We start from the raw sequence: 24729 nt of genomic DNA on the forward strand, positions 1-24729 counted from the left end.
GCGGCGCCCTCCAATGACGTCACAGGGCCACTTTCCGGCCGGTGGCAGAGTCGGGCTGAGGTTGGGGGGCGCCGGGGGAGCCATGGGGGCCACTGGCGACGCCGAGCAGCCGCGGGGACCCGGCGGGGCAGAGCGGGGCGGCTCCGAGCTGGGCGACGCGGGCGCAGCGGGGCAGCTGGTACTCACGGTGAGGGCGCCCCCGGGAAGGCCGGGGCCGGGGCTGGGGCTGGGCTCGGGCCGGCTGGGCCTCGGGCTCCCGGGACCCTGGCCCGCGGGCGAGAGAACGCGGCGGCTGGTGCTGCCCAGGGCGGTGGCGTTTTCGCAGTCCGACCACCCGGATTCAAATTCTGGTGCCGCCCTCCAGGCTAGGCGATGTGAGCCGGTCCTGTCACCTCTGAGCTCCAGTTTCCTCTTCTGTAAAATGGAGAGGATTGGTGCCTGCCTCGTAAAGTTGTTACGGGGATGGGGTGTAAAGGCGAGCAGAGCGCCCAGCACGCTAGCAGCCCCAGAGTGGTCCCTCGGTAAACACTGGTTCCCTTCCCTCTCCCATCCCAGAAAGGGTGGGGTTGGGACTTTTCCAGGCAGGAAACTTCAGTTCCTCCACCCCGGCAGGACCTTTCAACCGCTGCCCTCCCGCCTACCCGAGGGTGGGAGAGATGCTGACAGTACCTGAGAAGCAGAGGTGTCCACGTTTAACTTCATACTCACCGTCCACCTGTACCCTAGTGTCACAAGCCTCGGTGACATCTGTTCCCTTGGTCCCCACAGAACCCTTGGAACATAATGATAAAGCACAGGCAGGTGCAGCGAAGGGGCCGCCGCTCACAGATGACAACAAGGTAAGGCTGGGCCTGAGTATTGACCTCCCCGGCATTGATTGGCTTGGATGGCACCCTTGGGGTCCCCACTACACAGAGCTGAAGAGAGATCAGCAGCTGTTAGAAGGAGCAATGGACTAGGAAAAAGGAGACTCGGCTTTTGTCACTCTGGATGTGACCTTGGTTGAATCATTGCCACCTCTGAACTCTTGTACAAAATAGGAGGAATCATGAATTCAGCAGTGCCTAAGATCCTAACACTCACTCGCTCTGTGGTTGAGGGCTCTAAAGAGGCAAAATAGCATAGAGGTTTAGAAAAAAGTGGGGCTGGGGCACCTGGGTGGCACAGTGGTTGAGCGTCTGTCTTCAGCTCAGGGCATGCTCTCAGTCCAGGGATGGAGTCCTGCATCGGGCTCCCTGCATGGAGCCTGCTTCTCCTTCTGCCTGTGTCTGCCTCTTTCTATGTGTGTCTCATGAATAAATAAAATTTTTTTTTTTATTTTTTTAAAGAAAGAAGTGAGGCTAATAGTAGTATTTATCTCAGTGAAGGGAGAGAGCACAATGGACCCATGGGATCCTGATTAAATTTCTTGACCTGAGTAGTGATTAAGTGGATGTTCACTAAAACTATTTGTTAAAATGAAAAAAAAAAAAAGTGTATAGACTTTGTATTTCATAAAACACTTTAAAAAATAATACTTATTTTGTAGGGTTCTTATGAAAATGGAATAAAGCCATACATATGTTTCATTTGCACAGAAACCTGGGCACATAGCTTGTTTTCAATAGAAGCTATTACTGTTATTAAAGGAGCCTGTGTCAATAATTGGCTGGGCAGACTAGGAAAGATATGTTTGGGACATGACCCCTGACTGTGTCTCCCTCCTGAATGCAGTTTCACAGATCCTGCCATTTCCATGGACCTCCTTCGAGCTGTCCTGCAGCCTAGCATCAACGAGGAGATCCAGACGGTCTTCAACAAGTATATGAAGGTGAGAGGTACAGAGATGCAAGGGCAGACCTTTCCTACATTACAATCCCCCTCGCTCTTTTTGGTACAAACAGATGAGTCAGGTTTTCCAATTCTGAATCCCTGAGAACTTTTTTCGCCCTCTTTAGAGGTAATTTGAATACCTCTTTCGCCAAGCTATTATGAGGATAAAATAATTTAAGTTTAATGTGCTCTGCACCATGTTACAAACAAGTGTCTTTCTTATTTGTTTAACAGGATCAACATTATTATTATTTAAAATTCCTTTCTAGGCCTATAAATAAACTTCCACATGACTCTACCTGATTGTCCCCTAGATGCTTGAAACAGCATGTCCAGAGCTGAACTCTTTCTTCCTAAACCTCTTCCTCTTATGTTTGTTTATTCATTCAAGAAGCATGTACTGAGCACCCACCATTATAGCAGGCACTGAGGATGCAGCAGCAAACAAAATGAACAGTGTCTCTGCCCTCTTTAAACAAATAAGTACTATGCTAGGAAATGCCAGAGAGAAGGGGGAGAGAGTAACCAGTGGGGAACAGTAGTGCTGTTTCATAGATTGTGTCCAGGAAAGCCACATGTGAGCAGACACCTGAATAAAGGGAGAGAAAAACAAGCTGTGTGGACACATCAGGGGAAAACACCCCAGGCAGAGGGAACAAGAGCAGACACCCTGAGGCAGGAGTGTGCTTGGACACTCAAAGCAACAAAGTCTCGGGCAGCCCCAGTGGCTCAGCGGTTTAGTGCCACCTTCAGCCCAGGGTGGGATCCTGGAGACCTGGGATCAAGTCCCATGTCAGGCTCCCTGTGTGGAGCCTGCTTCTCCCTCTGCCTGTGTCTCTGCCTCTCTCTCTCTCTCTAATGAATGAACACATAAAATCTTTAAAAAAAAAAAAAAGTCTCCAGTGTGGCTAGAGCAGACTGAGCCAGGAGGAGAATAAGGAGAGGTAATCAAAGAAAATAGGGGCCCAGTTCATGCAGAACCTTTGAGGCCATGGTAAGGATATTGGGGTTTACTCTGAGTAAAATAGAGGCCCTTTTAGACTTTTGGGCAGAGCACTGGATCTAAACTTTTTTTTTTTATCTAAACATTTTTTTAATATTTTTTATAGATTTTATTTATTCATGAGAGACACAGAGAGAGAGAGGCAGAGACACAGGCAGAGGGAGAAGCAGGCTCCATGCAGGGAGCCCAACGTGGGACCTGATCCCGGGTCCCCAGGATTATGCCCCGCCAAAGGTGGCGCTAAACCACTGAGCCACCAGGGCTGCCCTGATCTAAACATTTTTAAAGGGTCAGTCTGACTGATGTGAATCACCTGCAGGAGAATCAGTTAGGAGGCTTGAGAGGATAGTGGCTTGAGTGTTAGCAGTAAGGGTATTGGGAAAGAATCCCATTCCATATGTATTTTAAAGGGGTGTGGGAGGTTCAGTCAGTTAAGTGTCTGCCTTTGGCTCAGGTCGTGGTCTTAGGGTTCTCGGCTTAAGCCCTTCATCAGGCTCCCTGCTCAGTGGGGAGTCTGCTTCTTCCTGCCTCTCCCTTCACTTGTGCTCACTCTCTTCTTTCTCTCTGTCAAATAGATAAAAATCTTTAAATAAAAAATAAATAAGACAAAGGTATTGCTGATGATTCAGATGTGCAGGGTAAAAGAACAACTAAGGTAATCATGCAAGTTATCTGTCCAGGGCAGCTATAACAACAACGTTGCCACTGACTTGATATGAGGAAAACAGGAACAGGCAGGGGGAATCAGGAGCTCAGTTTTGGACACGTGAAGTTTGAATTGGACTACATTCACTTAGAAACCAGAAACCTAGGGCTCTGCCTTTCCTTCACCTTCTCCACCCAGAGTCCTGTACATTCCACTTCACAATCTGTCTTGCATACCTTTCTTCTTCCTCACCTCTGCCTTGGTTCAAGGCTCCTACTACAATTTCCAACTGCTGCTCTTCTTCCCCTGCATCCATACAGCTGCCAGTGACCTCTAAAGTATAAATATAAGGGTGTCACTCCTCTATTTAAAATCCCTTGGGGATCCCTGGGTGGCTTAGCAATGTAGCGCCTGCCTTTGGCCCAGGGTGCGATCCTGTAGTCCCAGGATCGAGTCCCACGTTGGGCTCCTGGCATGGAGCCTGCCTCTCCCTCTGCCTGTGACTCTGCCTCTCTCTCTCTCTCTATGTCTATCATAAATAAATAAAATCTTTAAAAAAACAAATAAATAAAATAAAATCCCTTGGTGGGCACCTGGGTGGCTCAGTTAGGCACCTGCCTTCAGCTCAGGTCATGGTCTCTGGGTCCTGGGATTGAGCTGCATGTCAGGATCCCTGCTCCCTGCTCAGGAGCCCTGTTTCTCCCTCTTCCTCTGTCCCTCCCCCTACTCATGCTTGCGTGCGCGCGCGCGCTCTCTCTCTCTCTCTCTCTCAAATAAAATCTTTAAAAAAAAATCCCTTGGTGACTTTCCATTACCTTCTAGATAAAACCCAGATTCCTTAACATGGCACATAGGGCTTGCTATAATCAGATCCCAGCCATACTTTGCTGTATACCCTGTTACTACTACCCCTAATTATTGCATATTCTAGACTGCACCATGTATTCTCCTACCTCACCTTTACATATGCAGAAGTAAAGAGTTTAAGCTGCTAGGAAAAGACTAGGCCAAGATTCAGTCCAGGATTGCCTGCCTCCAAAGCCCTCTCCTTATTGCTTCCCAATAGCAGATACCATAATTCAACAACTTTCTCTCCTGGACAAATGCTGGATAGACACAATTTTTAACTCTGGGCTCCCTTCTTAATATAATCTGTCAGGATACCTCTTCATCACCCTTGTTTTCAGACAAGAGGCTGAAAAGATTATATCCTCACTTCAGGTAAGTTCACACTGCTGACTGACCTCCTCTGATCACTTTGTTTGACATTGTCCCCAAATTTCAAGTATCCAATGTCTTAAAAATGGTTAGGATAATAACTTCTAGGTATGGCTGATCTCATCTAAGACATTATTCATCATTATTGCTTTATTTCTGCAATTATTAAATGCATCCCTATTTTTTTAATATTCTAATATATCTTATAAAATAGATTGATGGATGGACGAAGGCATGAGTAAATAGATATGTGATAACATACGGTAAAATGTTATAGACTCAACATGGTAGATGTTAGTGTTCACTGATGGAATAATTCAACTTGATGTTTGAAATTTTTCATAAAATATTGGGGAAAATAATACAGATATTTTAAAAAGTAAAAACCTAAAGTCACTAAAACTTCCTAGAGATACCAAACTATTAACAGTGACCATAGGTCTCCTATATTTATTTATGGGCAGGTACGTGTGCACACGTTCAAAAAGTACATGGCATTATTTTACACACACTGTTCTGCAGCTCAATGTTTTCATTTAATGATATAATTTGGGGGATCCCTGGGTGGCGCAGCGGTTTGGCGCCTGCCTTTGGCCCAGGGCGCGATCCTAGAGACCCGGGATCGAATCCCACGTCGGGATCCCTGTGCATGGAGCCTGCTTCTCCCTCTGCCTGTGTCTCTGCCTCTCTCTCTCTCTCTCTCTCTCTCTCTCTCTCTGTATGACTATCATAAATTAAAAAAAAAAATGATATAATTTGGTCATGTTTCTAGATCATGGTTCTTTTTTTTCTTTTTTCTTTTTTTTTTTTTTAAAGTAATCTCTAGGCCCAACTTGGGGCTTAAACTCACAACCATGAGAGCAAAAGTCATGTGCTCTACTGACTGAGCCAGCCAGGTACCCCATCAGCCTGATTTGTTTGTAACAGTTGCAGAGTACCCTATTGTATGGAGGTACCACAATTTAATTCTATAGTCTCAAGAACATTTGGATTATTTTCAGTTTTTCTCTATTACAAATAGTGCTACACTGAACATTTGGAGAGCACATGTTCATTCACTTGTGAGAGTCTCTCTGGGGGATAGATTTCTAGAGATGAATTGGTGGATAGAAAGGAAAACAAGGGCATCTGAGTCGCTCAGTCCATTAATCATCTGACTTCAGCTCACATCATGATCTCGGTCCTGGGATTAAGCCCTGAGTCTGGCTCCCTACTCAGTGGGAAGTCTGCTTCTCCCTCTCACCCTCCACCCCACTCATGTGTATGTGCACACATGCGCATGCTCTCTTTCAAATAAATGAATAAAATTTTTTTTCTTAAAAAAGGAACGGAAAACATCTTTCAAGAAAATTTCTGTCCAGAAGCTTGTACAATTTTGTTTTTCTCCCAGCAGCATTTGCAAATGCCTTCTGTGGGACCAGATTTCATTCTTAGGTTCAGAGATTGCTTACAGTCACCCCCTGTATGTTCATTACACTTCCCACCTCACAGGCTGGCTGTGAAGAATCCAGATTGTTTTAGCTAGCTTTCACTTACCCACTTACCCAGTAATCAATATTGAACACTAGTATTAATCTTTAGTTCTTAGGGATTTGTTTTATTTTTGTTTGTTTTATTTTTTTCATTAGGGTTTTTCTTTTAAAATGAAATTCATGGGATGCCTGGGTGGCTCAGTGGTTAAGCGCCTGCATTCAGCTCAGGGCATGATCCTGGAGTTCCAGGATCGAGTCCTACATCGGGCTTCCTGCACGGAGCCTGCTTCTCCCTCTGCCTATGTCTCTGCTTCTCTTTGTGTGTCTCATGAATAAATGAATATAATCTTTAAATGAATGAAATGAAATGAAATTTCATCTGACCATTTGTTTAATTTGGCCTGAAGAATTTGTGAGGTTTCTAATCCAAACCTTCTTGTTCTTCTCCTTGGTTGGACATTAACGATAGCAGGCATTTGACCTTGCTAAATATAAAATGAAAGTACAGGGATCCCTGGGTGGCGCAGCAGTTTGGCGCCTGCCTTTGGCCCAGGGCACGATCCTGGAGACACTGGATTGAATCCCGCGTCGGGCTCCCAGTGCATGGAGCCTGCTTCTCCCTCTGCCTATGTCTCTGCCCCTCTCTCTCTCTCTCTCTCTCTCTCTCTGTGACTATCATAAATTAATTAATTAATTAATTAAAAAATAAAATAAAATAAAATAAAATAAAAGTACATCCCCTTGGGGAGTAGCTGGCTCAGGCAGTACAGCATACAACTCTTTTTTTCTTCTCTCTTTTTTTAAGATTGATTGATTGATTTATGAGAATGTGAATGGAGGGAGGTCAGAGGGAGGGAAAGAAGCAGACTTCCCACTGAGCATGAAACCTTGTGTGGATCTCAATCTCACAACCCTGAGATCATGACCTGAGCTGAAATCGAGAGTCGGCCTGCTCAACCAGGGACCCCACGCATGGAACTCTTAATCTCAGGGTCATGAGTTCAAGCCCCAGGTTGGGGGGTATGGAGCCTACTTAAAATTTTTTAAAGAAAATACATCCCCATAGTTGTCTCCCATAATAGGAGCAGTGGTTATAGGTGCAGAATTTTTCTGTATGACATTGTCTTCTAAAGACACTACTCGGACTCTTATTATGAATGTGTTTCCAAGTGCCTCCACTTGGGACCTCCCATCACCTCTTCCTCAGTGTTTTCAGGCTCCAGCTCTCCCTCATCCCCAGTGGAGGAACCTTGTCCCTTTACCTTCCCCTGCTGATTGAGACTGCTGGTGTCCATGGACTCTGACCAAGTCTCATGCTGCCAGTCCCAATTGGGCAAACTCAGAATTCAGGGAGGACCTTCTGCTCTCAGACTCTTCTGGCTTGCCCTGGGTTGTTCACTGCAGGCACTGTCATTCTTCTCTCTTCTGCAGAACTAATACAGATATATTGTAAAAATTGAGAGACTATAGATAAGCAAAAAAAGAAAGAAATCATCCATAATGTCACCACACTTTTAACATTAATGCTGTAATGACCAGACTCTGGGCACTTCGATGATCATTACCCTCCTTAAGACAGGATAAAGTACAGCCTAGGATTGAACTCTAAATCTGTCTGATGTGAAAGCCACATTCATAATCGCTTTTCCCTTCTGTATGAGAGTAAGATAAAAGCTTCTCTTTCATAATCAGTTTCCTTCAAGTTGTTGAAAATTAGCAGATCTTCTGACATTGTCTTCTGTTGCACTTCTCCCTAGTTCTTCCAGAAGGCAGCACTGAACGTCAGAGACAATGTCGGGGAAGAAGTGGACGCAGAGCAGCTGATCCAGGAGGCCTGTCGGAGCTGCCTGGAGCAGGTGAGACCTGAAGGGACAAGAGATGCAGAGATGTAGGCCTGGGCTTAGTCCTCAGGGCTTTGCTAAGAAGTGTAGTCACTTCTATGATATTTTGGGAGATGTCTGACAAGCCACTAACCTCCAGAGAGGACCTGGAGCTGTTGCTGATAGAAGGGAAGTGGCTACTCTGTGCCAGGTGCCAGGATAGATGCTTTCACACGCTTTAGTTCATTGGCTTCCCAGGAGGCATATTTTAATCCCTAGTGTCCAGATGAAGAAACTGTGGCTCAGAACAAGCCAGAGGTAGAATAGCTGGGGACTCTCTCACCTCTGCAAGTGGTGACTTCACTCTCCAAGTAGTCATAGCCCCTTTTGGTACTGTGGGGCCTGTCACCCTTTCTGCCTCCCTGCCTCATGGGCTGTGCTCAGGAGGCATGACATCAGGTCTAAAAATGCCCATGTTCCCAAAACAGAAGTGAACCTGTTTGCGCTGTCAGCTGTTCTTATTAATAGGAATTGTCAGCATCACCCAGATTCTGTACTTGACTGTGAAACCACTAGCTGTTAGAGATGGAAATTTCTTCACACTCAGAGCCACAGACTGGTTTGAGCTTAGTCCTAAGAGGGTGATTCTCAGGAGAGAGAGAGTAATGTCTTCTGGAAGGTAGGCTGGCCAGCCTGCTCAGGCACAGCCTCAGAAATGAGCAAGACCAGGGCCTGCGCCTCAGCTTTGGAGAGGGCGGAACTATATCATTAGTACAATAAAAGCTCATCTGTTTCTCATGGTCTTACATTTAAGCTAACCAGACTCGTAGGAGGCCAACTCATTACTTCACTCTGGGACTGTAGTATGTTACAGTCATTTATAACATCTGCTGATGATAAAACATGGCAGTTTGTTAATGGTCTTATAAGTTTGAATTGAATCAAAATTAAATTGATAAACCTTCAGTCTCAACCGCATCCCAGAATGCTTTCTTGAGTTTTTTACCTCTCCAGCTAATATGTACTGAGAGCTTCCTGTGTGCCATTTCTGTGCCAGGCCCCAACAGCGCTGTCAAAACAGACATAGTCTTTACCCCCAGATTCCTGACGTTGCTCCGTTAATTGTACAATAGATCTGTAATTAGGAACTGTTCTAAATGCTCTCAGCATATGAGGCAATGAAGAGTACACTAAAAGGTTCAGAGCTTGGGGGCAAAAGAAAGCAGAGTCCATCCAAGAGACACAAAGAAGCCAAGGTTACTAGTTTCAGAAAGTGGAGAGAGAATGATACATGGTGAGGTTGGAAAGGTAAGCAGAGACAAATCAAGCCAAATGATAGGTGTAGAGTTTTAAGCAAAAGAGCTACCTACTGAGATTTGCATTTTGAAAGCTCACTCTGGGGGATCCCTGGGTGGCTCAGCAGTTTGGCACCTGCCTTTGGTCCAGGGCGTGATCCTGGGGTCCCGGGATCGAGTCCCGCATCGGGACTGCATGGAACCTGCTTCTCCCTCTGCCTGTGTCTGCCTCTCTCTCTCTCTTTCTTGAATAAATAAATAAATAAAATCTAAGAAAGAAAGAAGAAAAGAAAAGAGAAAAGAAAGCTCACTCTGGTGGCCATAAGGAGATTGGTTTGGGAATCTGCCCTAGAGATTGGAAGGGAAATGTATGAAACTCTTCAGGAGTCTCCATGAAAGACAATATTAAAGTGAACTGGGCATGATCTGTACTCCCAGATCGTGGATGGGTACACCTTTACAGTCTCCTGAGTCCCTGCAACTACCTCGTGCGCAGTCCCCCTTGCCAGTTTTGATATGACTGGGAAGCTGGAGTGTGGAACAGAGACAATGGGTGATCAGAGCACAGGAATTGGAACACAGGAAAGTAGAAAGCCCAAAGTCCAGCTGGAAACCAGACAAATCAAGAAACTTCAAACAAGTCTTTTTTGACCTTTCTGTTCCTCAGTTTCCTTATCCCTAAAATTGAGAGTAGGAATCCCAGTGGTTTGCTTTGAGGATTAAATGAGAAAATAAATACACATCTACTACCAGCACAGTGTGGGTGCATACAACACAGAACCTGCTAGATATTAAATACTTGGAAGTTCTATTCATAATTATAATACACAACTGCCTCACAACAGAGCCTGGCTTTAGGTTGCCCAGGATACTTGGAAGTTCTTTGGGGTCCCCTTGTCTAAACTGCATACAGAACTTCTTGTTGCATGAAGAGATTCTTCAGACTGGACATGAGACAATTAGAGAGGGGTTTTTGTTTGGGTTAAGGCTTGATTTGCTTGTTTGCACTTGAAGCACCACATCATTGGCCATCTCAGTCATGCTCCCTAATCTCCTTAGCTACCCCTTTCTGGCAATTTCTTAGGGAGAAATGGCTAATCTATTCTGTAACCCTTTGCCTTGCATTTTTTGTTTGCATGGTAGTTGTTTTTGTTTGTTCATTTTAATCAAGTAATATACATCTGTTAAGAAAAATGTGGCATGGGGCTCCTGGATGGCTTGCAGTTGAGTGTCTGCCTTGGGCTCAGGGCATGAACCCAGGGTCCTGGGATCGAGTCCCAAATGGGGCTCCCTGCAAGGAGCCTGCCTCTCCCTCTTCCTGTGTTTCTGCTTCTCTCTCTCTGTCTCTCATGAATAAATAAAATATTTTTTAAAAAAAAGAAGAAGAAGAAAGAAAAAAGAAAAATGTGGCATGATAGTTAAGAATGCAGGCTTTCTCTTGATTTGCACTGTCCAGATAGGAGTCCTGACTTTACCACTGACTAGCTGTATGACTTGAGGTGAGTTACCTCACCTTACTAAATCTCAGTTTTCTCATCTGCAAAATGGATATATAGGATTGTTTTGTTTTGTTTTGTTTTGTTTTGTTTTGTTTTGTTTGTTTTTTTAAGGTTTTATTTATGAAAGACGCAGAGAGAAAGAGAGGGACCTGGGACCTGTGGTAATACTCTTAAAGCATAAGCATTTAGATCAGTAACAAAGACTCAATAAATGTTACCTGCTGCTGGTTTATATTAAGATTAGACAACATAGGGATGCCTGGATAGCTCAGTGGTTGAGTGTCTGCCTTCAGCTCAGGGCATGATCCTGGAGTCCCGGGATTGAGTCCCGCATCTGGCTCCCTGCATGGAGCCTGCTTCTCTGCCTATGTCTCTGCCTCTCTCTTTCTGTCTCTCTCATGAATAAATAAATAAAATCTTTTTTAAAATAAATAAATAAAAATAAAATTAGACAATATAAATCATAAGGAAGAAAACTAAGATTTCTAATAATCTCCTTACCAGCAATAACTTCTATTAACGTTTTAGTACATTTTTTTTTTTAGTTTCCCTCTGTATATTTTTGTACACATGCATTCATTCACTGGGCACTAGGAATACAATGAGGAGAAATTCCACTCTTGAACCCATGGTCTCCTTTAGCTGCCACACTGTCTCTGTTCCCTTTGACAGCTCAACTTTGGGGAAGGTGGCTATTGCTGGTTCCACTTTGTCACCTCCTGTTCATTCTTTTGCTCATTTTGTTCAGTCCCCACCACTTCACTGAAACCCCTCTTTTATATCAGGATGATCAGTAACCTCCATGTTTTCAAATCCTGTGGACCCTAACTATCCTCAGTTTACCCAACTTCTTGGTGGCATTTGTCACAGGGATCATTTCATGTTTCTTGGAACACTCCTTTCTCACTTCCAGTGCCTTGACTTTACATCCACTCATCCTTGGCTTCCTGGACCAGCTCGTCTTCTCTTCTGTGGTTCACTCTCGTTCTAGCTGATTCCCTCCAGTCCTGACACTTTAAACCAGTTTAACTGCTGTTAATTCCCAGATGTGTGTATCAGCCCTGAGATGCTTCCATTCTTGCCTTCTCCCCATCCATTCTCACAGCAGGCAGACCTATCCTTTTAAAGATGAACCAGAGTGTGTTCCTCTCCTCTTTAAAACCCAGTGACTTCCCACTGCAAGCAGAATAAAACCCTGATATCTCAACGTGATCACCAGAGCCCTACCTGGACTGGCTCCTGCCCATTTCTTTAACTCATCCCATCCCATTACTCCCTCATTGGCTGTCTTCTAGCTGTACTGGAATCCTTTCTGCTTCTCCATTTACACCAAGCTCAGGGTCTTTGCACTTGCTGTTCTGTCCTTAACTCTTTCAATAGCTGCCTCCTTTTCTTCAGATTTAGCTCAAATATTGCCTCATCAGAAAGGCCTTCCTTGGCCACTCCATCTATAGTAGCTCCCCAGGGACACCTAGGTGGCTCATCAGCTAAGGTCTGCCTTTGGCTCAGGTCATGATCTCTGAGTCCTGGGATTGAGCCCCAAGTCAGGCTCCCTGCTCAGCAGGGAATCTGATTCTCCCTCTCCCTATACCCCTCCCCACCGCTCATGCTCTCTTTCTGTGTCTCTAAAATAAATAAGTAAAATCTTTTTTAAAATAAATAAAGTAGCCCCCCCATCTCCTTCCCCACCTTCAGGTAATCTCTGTCACCTTACTTATTGATGAATTTATTTTCTGTTTCCCTTTCCACCCCCACCTCTGCTGAAAGCTTGAGCTTTACAAGAGTTCACTGGTTCACTGCGGTATGCCCAGTCCTAGAATATGACTGAATGTGTGGACACTGAGTGTGTGCTAAATGACTGCATGCATGAATGAAGGAGAAAATGAAGGAACAAATGGCAAAGGACCACACAGGGTTCCTATTCTTCTAAAACCTACAGTCTGGTTAGGCAGACAGTATGAATTACTGCAAAACATGCACAAATTTCACACAGAGGCTTGTACACTCTTCACTGCAATGTTTGGAGAAGGTTCATGAACCCAGTATTGGATTTAGCAAATTTGGGACCTCCACACAACAGACACCAGGAAGACTGTTATATGAATCTGGAGCTCAAAGAAGAGGCCACAGCTCAAGAGAAAAAATCATAGTCAACATTGTGTGTCAACTGTACACACATTTTTTTAAAATATGGGCGTCATCAATTTATTGATGTTAATTGAAGCTGTGAGCATGATGAGAGCAGATAGAGTACCAAATGGAAGAAGACAGAATGAACCACATTGAGGATGATAAGCCACCAAAGAAAGCCAACAGAGAATGGCCAGGCAAGTAGGAGGAAAACCAGGGAAGTGCCACATGCTCTACCAGCTGAGCCAGCCAGGCACTCCCCCATATAAACTTTTGACTCCAAAAAACTACTAATGACTTATGTTGACCAGAAACTTGACCAATAATATCAACAGTTGATTAACACCTATTTTGTATATGTTTTACAGATTGTATTCTTATAGTAAAATAAACTAGAGAAAAGAAAATGTTACTAAGAAAATCATAAGGAAGAGAAAATACATTTGTAGTATTGTACTGTTTTTATTTAATTGAAAAAAATATAAGTGGGCCTGTGCAGTGCAAACCCATATTGTTCAAGGGTCAACTGTACTTAAGGTTTAAAAAAAAAAAAACATATCTACATATATGCACATCTTGGGGTGCCTTTTACTGACCATGAAAACATTTCAACCCAGTTTGGAGTTTTAACCCAGCTATTACCCACCAAAATAGTGACTGTTAACACTTGGTCTTTTCCCTTCAGGCTAAACTCCTGTTTTCAGATGGAGAAAAAGTAATACCCAGATTGGCCCATGAGCTTCCAGGGATAAAGGTCAGAATCACTTGTCTGTGTCTGGGGTGTTAGAGGGGGAGACCGATGCAGCTGGGAGGCAGATGAACTCTGTGGACCCGGGGAGCTTCCACAGATTACTCATTCGTAGGACCAGGTCCAAATGGCATCATGCTGGGAGAGCTTCCGAGGCCCAGCCCAGGGAGGGGCCTGAGTGTACAGTCCAGGACTCTGTCTTCTCCAGCCCCCAGGGACCTGCCGCTCCCAGGCACTGACTCTCCACTGACCCCTCCCTTCTATTTTTCTTCAGCGTGGCCGACAGACAGAAGAGGAATGTGCCCATCGAGGAAGCCCTGTTCCCAAAAAGGTAACTCATCTCCATATTTTCTGCCTGAGAAAAAGCCCTACAACTCCAGAAGAAGGTAGAGGGCTTTTTCCACACATGTGGGGCCTTTCTAGCATGAGAAGTATGACCCCTGGAGACTGTTAACTCTCCCTGTTTGCTCTCAAGCATCATTTGGTCTCTTTGGAAGGCCATCTCCAACAAATGACCCTGGGCCTGCCAGTGTGGTGGGCTGGGGCTTCCCACAGGGTCAGGCCTCTGACGGCTGTTCTTTCTGGCAGAGGAAAGGACGGCCTCCTGGACACATGCTGTCGAATGACCGGGCAGCCGCTGGCATGGTGTGAGTAGGGGGCAGCAGTGTGTTGAGAGTGGGGCGAGGGTGGGCCTGGAGGGAGAGAGGCCAGAGTTCCTCACCTGCTGAAATCAGATCCAGCTATTTGAGTCGCCATGGAGGAGGGTTAGTCTGGTTTGAGGGATGGGCAAAGAAGGCAGCAAGAAGAGGACACTATTTTATCCTGCTTTTGCCCCAGAACTGTTCAGCCCAGCTTGATTAAATACCAGAGCTGTTTCTAACATTGCATAACTGCTCTAAACACCGTACATTATCTTTTAATCCTTGCAACCACCCTCTAGGGAAGGTGTAATTAATTTTGTAAATCGGGAAACAGAATTTTTATCCAAGGTCAACCAAGCTAATGAGCAAAATAGTATTACAATGGTTTTTGAAGCAACGGAATAGTTTTTTCAAATAAAACTTTATGTGGAAGTCTGATCGAGAAAGCCACACCGGTCTGGTTGGGAGCAGCAGGGACAGTCTGAAACCACTGGCTTAAGAGACAGAGCAGTGAGGCCGTCACATCATGACTGGGTCCCCCCCTTGAAGCAGCTCTGAGGCTCACAAACACAGGAGGAGGGACAGTTGCTGTTGTTCCTTCCTTTTCACAGAGGAGGAAACGACAGCTCAGAGAGCTTCCTGGACCTGCCTGCATGGCTAGGTAATCCCAGAGCCAATCCTAGAATGGCATTTTGTCTTCATACCTCCTCCAATGGGTTACAAGGAGGAAAGACCACCAGGGCCAAAGCAAGAGTGTGTGAGGAACTCCCACCACCACCAGCAGGCTTGGTCCAGCCCTAGGCCTCACCTCGGAGGAGTCACCTTTCTTCTTTCCTTCCAATCAGATGGAAACCAAAGTCCTGTGAACCAATTCGCCGAGAAGGCCCCAAGGTATGATTATATAAGCACGGCAGTGACCACTGTCCCAGAGAGACCCAGTCAAGGCCCTGGACCCACCATGAGGGATGTGTGCACGCCATTCCAGAGCCACTGAACCTATTCCCCAACCCCCACCCGGCACCTGCAACCCTGCTGGCCTCCCAGAAGATCTTAAACTGGGATTGGAACTAGGGGTGCTTAATATATGACAGACCCTGCCCTAAATCTTTTGTATGTCATCTCATTTAATCTTTATAACAATCTTACGAGATATATTGTTACTCTGTTGTGGTGTAGTGTATTAAGTGTTGTTATCTTAAATTAAGGCTTAGAGACCTGCTCTTATATTAAAGCTTAGAGACCTGCTCAGAGTCACAAGCTGCCAAATGGTCAAGCCAAGTCTCAAAGCCAAGTTCCATTGCCACCAGAGCCTTTGCTCGTAACCATTAGCCTCTGTTGCCTCCAGAATGATTGTTGGCAAGCTCTTTTAGCAATAGAATCTTCTCTTCAGGTAAAATCACATATGGAAGCCTAGTAAGGTAGGTGAAAGTTCCACGTGCCTGGTTGAGGCTATCCCAGTAGAAATGCTCCACCTTCGGGGTTACTGGCCCTCTCTGATCCTACCTGGTGACCATGCCTTTCGTCTTAAACTCTCCTTTAGAGCCAAAGATCATACATTTCCCTGACCTTTCTGTTTTTCTCCAGACATTCCTTCTCTCTCTCGTGAGTTCTTCTTCAGCAGCGATCCATGTAGTGGGCATTCCTCAGAATTGTCTCACTGGCCCACTCCTGCTTCTAAAGTTGCTATGAATGATCTCATTCACTCTTAGGATCTCAGGGACCTGAGTGTGCAAAGCTGCCATACCTCTTTGTTGCACATGTCTCTTGTTTAAAATTTGTCTCCTGGGGCAGCCTGGTGGCTCAGCGGTTTAGCACTTCAGTCCAGAGCCTGATCCTGGAGACCTGGATCAAGTCCCACATCAGGCTCCCTGCATGGAGCCTGCTTCTCCCTCTGCCTGTGTCTCTGCCTTTCTCTCTCTCTCTCTCTCTCTCTCTCTCTCTCTCTGCTTTCATAAATAAAATCTTTAAAAAAATAAAAAATAATAATAAAATTTGTCTCCTGCTGTCTGCTAGGCTTCCCTGCCTGGAATTTCCCTAGCACTTCAAACTCAGCCTATCCGAAGTTACAGTCAGAATCTTTCTTCCGAGACCCTCTTTGACATTCTTGACTTTAGTCATCTTTCCCTCTTCCCCTCATTCCGTCTACGTCCACTCAGGTCCTGGTTGATTCTGCTTCACAATAGATCACAGCTTCTCTTCCCTTGTTGTCATCCTTATTGCTGTCAGAGCTCAAACCCTCATCTTCTTTCAGAAACCTTTAGTACAGCAGCCTCTAAACCACTCACTGCCTGTCATCTTGCCACTTTGAATCCATTAGCCACATTGTGGGTGAGTGAGCTGTCTTTCAAGCAAATCTGGCTCTCCCTGTTGGGAAACCTCAGTGACTCCCCAGGGCCTACAGAATAAATAAAATGCAAACCCCTAAAAGCAGCACACCCAGGCCTAGCCCCTCACTGCCCCTCTCCAATCTCATCTGTTACCACTCCCTAATCTGTGCTCTCTCGCCTTATAGCTGCACAGAATTGCTTGTGGTTTCTCCAGCATGCCAAGTCCACTCTCACTTCCTGCCATTCATCCTATATTGGTCTTTCTTCCTCCCATCTGCCCTTCCACAATTAACTTGGGAATTTGCTCTATAAGGGAACCTTCCTATTGCCCTCCCCCATGGCATCCTTCACATCCAACACCTATATCCCCACCTGTCTCATGCTGGTATAATTATATATACAGGGCACCTGGATGGCTCAGTAGTTGAGCATCTGCCTTTGGCTCGGGTCATGATCCCAGGGTCTCAGGATTGAGTTCCACATCAGGCTTCCCTCAAGAAGCCTGCTTCTCCCTCTGCCTATGTCTCTGGCTCTCTCTGGCTCTCATGAATGAATAAATACAATCTTAAAAAAAAAAAAAAGGTTATACATTACGTCTGCGGCCCCAGACCAGAGACTATATCTTACGTCTTTATTGTCAGTACTTGGTTTCTTGAATCAGCGGTTTGGAATAGTAGATGAGGATGGATGGTGGTAGGAGAAGGCAGGAGAAGAGTATTTCTATCCTGCCCACCAGGTCAGCCTCATCCTCATCAATCTCTGTCTTTTGCATAGTGGGACCCAGCCCGGCTGAATGAATCTACCACCTTTGTGTTGGGATCTCGAGCCAACAAGTAAGTTTAAGAGCTTTGGCACTGAGGGAGGGGGCACCCCAGGGGCTCACCCATAGGACTGTAGCTGCTGGAATCCTTACCACTCCTCCATTCCTTTTCAGGGCCCTGGGGATGGGGGGCACCAGAGGGAGAATCTACATCAAGCACCCGCACCTCTTTAAGGTAAGTGAAAGCTGGGAGGCAGGCAGGCCATTGCAGTGTGCGTGTTGGGAGTTCTGGAGGGCACAGAGATTCTGGGAACAAATACTGATCTGGGAGTCAGGACTTCTGGGTTCCAGTTACCCCTCTGCCCTTAACCTTCACCTCTTGTAATTTAATGAACACCTCTGCCCCTCAATAACAACTACTTTCCTGGGTGTCTCAGGCAGTTAAGCATCTGCCTTCAGGTCAGGTCATGATCCCAGATCCCAGGACCAAGACCAGTATCAGGCTCCCTGCTCAGCAGGAAGTCTGCTGCTCCCTCTGCCCCTCACCAGGCTTATGCTCTCACTCTCTCTCAAATGAATAAAATCTAAAAAAACAACAACTACTTTCCTTATGTGCTTGTTGCAGACCAAACAGCATTTCACCTGCTGCACTTGCATTACCTCTGGGAGCTATCCTGTAAAATAGGGATGGCTGTTATTGTTTTACAAATTAAAACACACACACACACACACACACACACACACACAAGGCTAAATGACTTGCCCAAAGTTTTCAGCCAGTACATGGTGAGTAGACTCAGTCTTGGTCTGTCTTCAGCAAAGCCTGAGCTCTTAACCATTACCTTATTCAAGCAGCAGTTCTAACCCTTCTCAAAGAGAGGTACTTTGGTCTCTACTATTTAGAAAATAATAGGGAACATGATATCAGTTACCCTCTTCAATGAAGTGGGTTTTTTGTTTTTTTTTTTAAGATTTTATTTATTTATTCATGAGAAACACAGAGAGAGGCAGAGACATAGGCAGAGGGAGAAGCAGGCTCCATGCAGGGAGGCCGATGTGGGGCTTGATCCCGGGTCCCCAGGATCGGGCCCTTGTCTGAAGGCGGTGCTAAACCGCTGAGCCACCCGGGCTGCCCGAATTTGTGTTTTTTTAATCACAAAAGTATCCAAATATATTGGAAAAATAGTGCATGTGTGTTCAAGATATGCATTTTTGCATGTATACCTAAGGCTTGGAGTTCCAGAATTACAGCTCTGTCCAATACATTCTGTGCAAGTTAAGATTCTTTGAAGGGCAGACCTGCTGCTTCTACTTCTTCAGTCTTACACCCTGAGATCCTCAGCACCTAGACACTGTGGCCTACGTGCTACTTCATTTTCCTTCAAGTGTCTTCAACTCCTGCTATTCCCTCTGATGACCTTCCTCCCCTCTCTGCCCCTTCTGCAAGATCCACCTCTTCTAAAACCCTTCCTGCATCGTTCCCCCCCAGTGTATGTGCTCTGGGACCTCCTTGGAATTCCAGGAGCATAGTGGTTAAGACCATGGTTTCAGTCCTGGTTCCACTACTTAGCAGCTGTATGACCTTGGGCAAGTGGCTTCACATTTCTTTTTCTTTTTTTTTTTTTTTTAATTGTTTAGTTAACATATAGTGTATTATTAGTTTCAGAGATAGAGTTCAGTGATTCATTAGTTGTATATAACACCCAGTGCTCATTACATCACGTGCCTCCTTAATGCTTGTCACCCAGTTACCCCATCCCCATCCTGGATCCGGGATCAAGTCCCACATCGGGCTCCTTGCATGGATCCTGCTTCTCCCTCTGCCTGGGTCTCTGCCTCTCTCTTTCTCTCTTTCTCTCTCTCTCTCTCTCTCTCTCTCTCTCTCATGAATATATAAAATCTAAGACAAAAAAAGTGATTTTAAAAACTTAAAGTGGGAGTGCCTGGCTGGCTCAGTTGGTGGAGCACTCTTGATCTTGGGGTTGTAAGTTCAAGGCCTATGTTGGGTGTAGAAGTTACTTAAAAATAAAACCTTGGGGCACCTGGGTGACTCAGTCAGTTAAGCATCTCCCTTCAGCTTAGGTCATGATCCCAAGATTCTGGGATTGAGCCCCGCATCAGGCTCCCTGCTCAAGGGGGAGTCTGCTTCTTTCTCTCATTCTGCCTCTGTGTGCACTCTCTCTCTCTCTCAAATAAATAAAATATTTTTAATAAAATCTTTAAAAACAATAATAAAAATTAAAATGAAGGATATGTGACAAAGATGTATATGGCCAGCAAAACCTAAAATATTTACTAGCTGGCCCTTTATAGAAAAAGTAAGCTGACTACTATAAAGCTGACCACTTAGAGATTTGTCCATGTTATTAAATTTAATCTCCCTCATTTTATTTCTAACAAATAAGAATTCATAGCATAGATATTCCATAATTTTTCAATATTCCCCTATTAGTGGATATTTATGTTTTTCCAGCAGTTTTGCTATTACAAAAAATGCTGTCTGTCCCAAACATCTCATATGAACATGTGTGGGTGATTCTGCAGGAATCAGAAATCCCTGGAAATAAGATTGAAACTGAGTTAGAAAATGCATACTTTTGGGGTGTCTGGGTGGCTCAGCGGCTGAGTGTCTGCCTTTGGCTCGGCTCAGGGCGTGATCCCACATCAGGCTTCCTGCATGGAGCCTGCTTCTCTCTCTGCCTGTGTCTCTGCCTCTCTCTCTGTGTCTTTCATGAATAAATAAATAAAATCTTAAAAAAAAAAAAAAAAAGAAGAAGAAGAAGAAGAAAAGAGGGCAGCCCTGGTGGCGCAGCAGTTTGGCGCCGCCTACAGCCCAGGGTATGATCCTGGAGACCCGGGATTGAGTCCCACATTGGGCTCCCTGCATGGAGCCTGCTTCTCCCTCTGTCTGTGTCTCTGCCTCTCTCTCTCGCTCTGTCTTTCATGAATAAATAAAATCTTTTAAAAATAAATAAAATAAATTTTTTAAAAAATGCATACTTTCAAATTTTTTTATATTACTTGGGAAGTGAAATAATTATTTAAACTCAAAGGCTAGGGATCCCTGGGTGGCGCAGCGGTTTGGCGCCTGCCTTTGGCCCAGGGCACGATCCTGGAGACCAGGGATCGAATCCCACGTCGGGCTCCCGGTGCATGGAGCCTGCTTCTCCCTCTGCCTGTGTCTCTGCCTCTCTCTCTCTCTCTGTGACTATCATAAATAAATAAAAATTTAAAAAAATTTAAAAAAAAATTAAAAAAAATAAACTCAAAGACTAGTAGCCATACAGATTTCTCAGCTTTGTCTCTATTTCAAATGTTCTACCTATTTTATAAAACTTTTATTGAGCACTTACTGTGTGTCAGATACTATCTTTACCATTTTTTATGCACTATCTCCTTTATCCTTAACAAGCCCCAGATAAGATAAATATTAATACTGTCTGTTTCACAGATGAAGAAGCCGAGTTTCAAGGAAATTACTGTCCAGGTTGACACCATCTAACAAAAGGCAGGAACCAGAATTTAAACCTAATTCCAAAACCAAGTTCTTGATTTTAGGGGGGGACATCTCTCTATCTCCTAGATCTGAATGCCTGTTTCCCTTCCCAAGTTAGGGAAGTTCTCAGCTATGATTTGTTCAGATACACTTTCTGGTCCTCTGTCCCTTTCGCGCCCTCTGGAACCCCAATTAAACGTAAATTTTTCCTTCTGAGGCTGTCATTTATTTTCCTTAACCTCTCCTCGTGATCTTTTAATTGTTTTTCTCTTTTTTCCTCAGCTTCCTTCCTTGCCATCAACTTGTCTTCTATGTTACTCACTCATTCTTCTACCTCATTAACCCTCGTCGTTAGGACCTCCAGTTTGGATTGCATCTCATTTAATTTATTTTTAATTTTGGCCTGATTAGATCTAAATTCTGCAGTCATGAAGTCTCTTGAATCCATTATGCTTTTTTCCAGAGCCACCAGTAGCTTTATAATTGTGCTTCTGAACTGGTTTTCTGACATTGAATTGTAATCCAAATTCTGTAACTCTGTGGGAGAGAGTTGCTCTGATTCTTTCTTTTGTGGGGAGTTCTTTCTAGTCATTTTGCTCAGTGCAGAGTGGCTAAAAACGAGTTGTACTTGTTAGAAGCATGAACTCTTCTCTCTGTAGTGTTCCAGCTATTTAATTCTCAGGCTGAATTCGTAGGTTTTCAGGATGATTTGAAAGTTATCTAGGTAAGTTGGTGGGGACAGGTGACTTGGGGACTCTACTCTTCCACCATCTTGTTCCACCCCCCTCCCAAAACGAAGTTCTTTTTTTTTTTTTTTTTTTTTTTAATTTATTTATGATAGGCACGCAGTGAGAGAGAGAGAAAGAGAGAGGCAGAGACACAGACAGAGGGAGAAGCAGGCTCCATGCACCAGGAGTCCTACATGGGATTCGATCCCGGGTCTCCAGGATCGCGCCCTGGGCCAAAGGCAGGCGCCAAACCGCTGCGCCACCCAGGGATCCCCAAAACGAAGTTCTTTTAAGTGCATCTGCCTCCCCCAGAGCATGACCTGTCCTGATTTTTGTTTCAGAAAATATGGTCACCATAACAGTTGACATGTGTGGTAAACTACCTCAGGTTATTTGAAAAGGAATAGAGCTCTAGAATAATAGTCACCAGTCTGACCAGCTGCCAGAGTGCTTGAGAAAGGAAGAGGTAGAGATTAGACATGTGCTAAACCTCTGGGATTTGGGTGCTATCCCCTGGCCTCCTGGGCTCAGCTCCGCTTGCTGTGAAGAGGTTGGCAAGTGCTCTGCATTCACCAGGCTGGGCCGAGGTCTTGGTGAGAGCTGTTCCGGGACCAAATGAGGAAACTTCCTCACACTAGGCTAACATCTGTGACTTTATCCCTCACAGTATGCAGCTGACCCCCAGGACAAGCACTGGCTGGCCGAGCAGCATCACATGCGGGCAACAGGGGGGAAGATGGTAAGCACCATTCACGCGTGCACTGTCAGAAACCCACCCAGCCCAGGGGCCAAGGCTTCAGCTATTGGTGGCAGCTTCCCTCCATGTCTGAGATTCTCAAGTCCTGATAAATGTGGAAAGGGAGACTTGTCAGGTGGAGAGAGCCCATTCCTTCATGCTGAAGACCAGACTTAATCCCTGGATTCCCTTCCCACACACCGGTCCCTCACTCCCTCATACATCATCCCTCATATTCAGATTATATTAGCTGTGCATAAGAATGGCAGGTATATGACACACGTAACACTACTTTTCCCTCGTGGGTCCATTGTCAGACTGCACTCATGGATCACAACTCTTCCACCAGACACAGCTGTAGGATCTTCTCCCAACACAGTGCTCCAGGCAGTATCTCCTGTCCGTCGGAGTTAGCACATGCAGTGGAACATGTTTGCCATGCCTAGCAGCCCCATCCAGAATCAACTCTGCTTAAACAGTTCATAGCTTATTGAGCTACAGCCTTGGGGAAATCACTGTTGTGTTCTAAAACTGGCAGGGCCTTGTCCATCACATGCAATGTGCCCCATCTGAGGACTCGGTCCCACCATGGGGACTGTTCCTATTAGAATTCAGTGGCCTTGCAGACAAACCAATGTGCCATCTCCTTTCTGGCAAGGAAAGCTGTCTTCTGTTTTACTACTCTACTTATTCCTATACCCTGTGTGAGATTTCAGGGAACTTAGCACTGATACATAAAATGCAACATAACACAAGTAAGAAATAGATGGGAAAAAGGAGACAGGATGTAAAGCCATGAGCAAGACTAGCTTTAAAATGGGTAGGTGTTTTTCATTGCTGACTTGGGAAACTAGCATGCTTTCATGGGTTTTCTCAAATTTAGCTGTAGGCTCTTCTCAAGGACATCTCATTGGTTACATAGTTCACAGTCCTCATAAGATGAAGGCAGATTACTCAGGGGACACACAACCCTGACCCTAAGACTAGAAAGAACTGTCTCCCACAGAAGACTTTCTCATGTGATGAACAACACCCCCTGTGTGGTAAGCTTATGAGAAGGCTCTCTCCCACTGCAGACCGTGGCATTGTGCCAGTGCCATGCTGCAGGCCCCTGGACAGTACAGCCCAGGAAGAGACAGCAGTGCAGCTTCTCCTGTTTCCCTTTTTGCCAAGTTCAAAACCAGATCATCTCAGTTCCTAGAGTTAACATACAGCTTCCTCCTCCTGATTCCCTGTTCCCTTGTGTGTTTTGATAACTCTCTTGCCATTTCACTTTATGCCACCTCAGAGTCCATTTTTAAAAGAGGAGGAGGCTGGGGGCGCCTGGGCGGCTCAGTCAGTTAAGCATCTGCCTTCTGCTCAGGAGCAGAGGAGCCTGCTTCTCCCTCTCCCTCTGATCCTCCCCCCCTGCCCCATGCTCAAGAGGAAAAGGCTATAAATAAGTCACACCAGTCCCCATTCCCTAATCCATAAAGTTTCTATTTGAGTGAAAGGTTGACTCAGGGAGCTATTCTCCAGACAGTCTCTCCCTACTCACTACTCTCCCCTCCTAAACTGTGAATTATGCCCCCCTCCCTTCCAGCCCTTACATTAAACACACATTTAATCAAATGTTAATGAGTTGAAGTGAACCAGAGGCAATGACCACTCTTCTTTGCTTCTGCCCCAGGCCTACCTCCTCATCGAGGAGGACATCCGGGACCTCGCAGCCAGTGATGACTATAGGTAAAACTGGTTGTCTGTCCCCTGCCCCACCCACCCCCACAGGAGCCCCTTGGGGTGACCCTGGGACCACACCCTCCTTTGCTTTGACCCCTCCTCAATGTCTGTTCCAGAGGATGCCTGGACTTGAAGTTGGAGGAGCTGAAATCCTTTGTGCTGCCCTCCTGGATGGTTGAGAAGATGCGAAAGTACATGGAGACACTACGGACAGAGAACGAGCATCGTGCTGTTGAAGCGCCTCCACAGACCTGACCGAAGCCAAGACCCCTGGCTACACTTGGCAGCCCTCCTCCAAGGCCCTGGCACCCACGTGGCGGAGGCCACTGCTGGGACTGCACCTGGATGGATCTCAGCAGCATTAAGCTGTGCCTGGGCTAGTCTGTAGTGACTCACTACAGAGCACCCCCAGACTGGCGTGTGGTTCTGTTTGTAAAGTTATCGGGTTAAGAAACAATTAAACAGTTTGTAATAGTGAGCTAGATGTGCAGTCTGTGTTGTAGGGGCCAACAAAATACCGAGGGATCTAGAAGTGGGTGTAGGAAAAAAAGGACCAGGTATCCCTCCCCCATCACAGGTAGACCCAGTAAGGTCCCCCTGCCCAGGGCATTTCTGCTTCTGAGACGGAGCTGGGAACACCACGGAGCACCGTGCCAACCTTCCCTGGCTCTCGGCTTGT

The 24729-nt window shown here is 45.5% G+C and overlaps 1 protein-coding gene across 2 annotated transcripts; it reads left to right on the forward strand.

Moving 5' to 3' along the window:
• Positions 1–13: 13 nt before the first annotated feature.
• On the forward strand, positions 14–24528 carry DNTTIP1 (deoxynucleotidyltransferase terminal interacting protein 1). 2 transcript variants are annotated; one of them, XM_072801257.1, is made up of 14 exons: positions 14–187; positions 769–839; positions 1714–1810; positions 7909–8007; positions 13581–13649; positions 13918–13974; positions 14232–14288; positions 14896–14945; positions 15130–15175; positions 17386–17444; positions 17546–17606; positions 22263–22334; positions 24001–24056; positions 24167–24528. In XM_072801257.1, the coding sequence occupies exons 1-14, from the start codon at positions 14–16 to the stop codon at positions 24303–24305; spliced, it is 1107 nt and encodes a 368-aa protein (XP_072657358.1). In that variant the 3' UTR covers positions 24306–24528. The 2 variants fall into 2 exon arrangements, with proteins under 2 accessions (XP_072657358.1, XP_072657359.1); XM_072801258.1 differs by lacking the exon at positions 14896–14945 and having other exon boundaries at positions 14232–14290.
• Positions 24529–24729: the final 201 nt, after the last annotated feature.

The sequence above is a fragment of the Canis lupus genome, chromosome 26 (genome assembly GCF_048164855.1).
Source record: "Canis lupus baileyi chromosome 26, mCanLup2.hap1, whole genome shotgun sequence".
Classification (NCBI taxonomy): domain Eukaryota; kingdom Metazoa; phylum Chordata; class Mammalia; order Carnivora; family Canidae; genus Canis; species Canis lupus.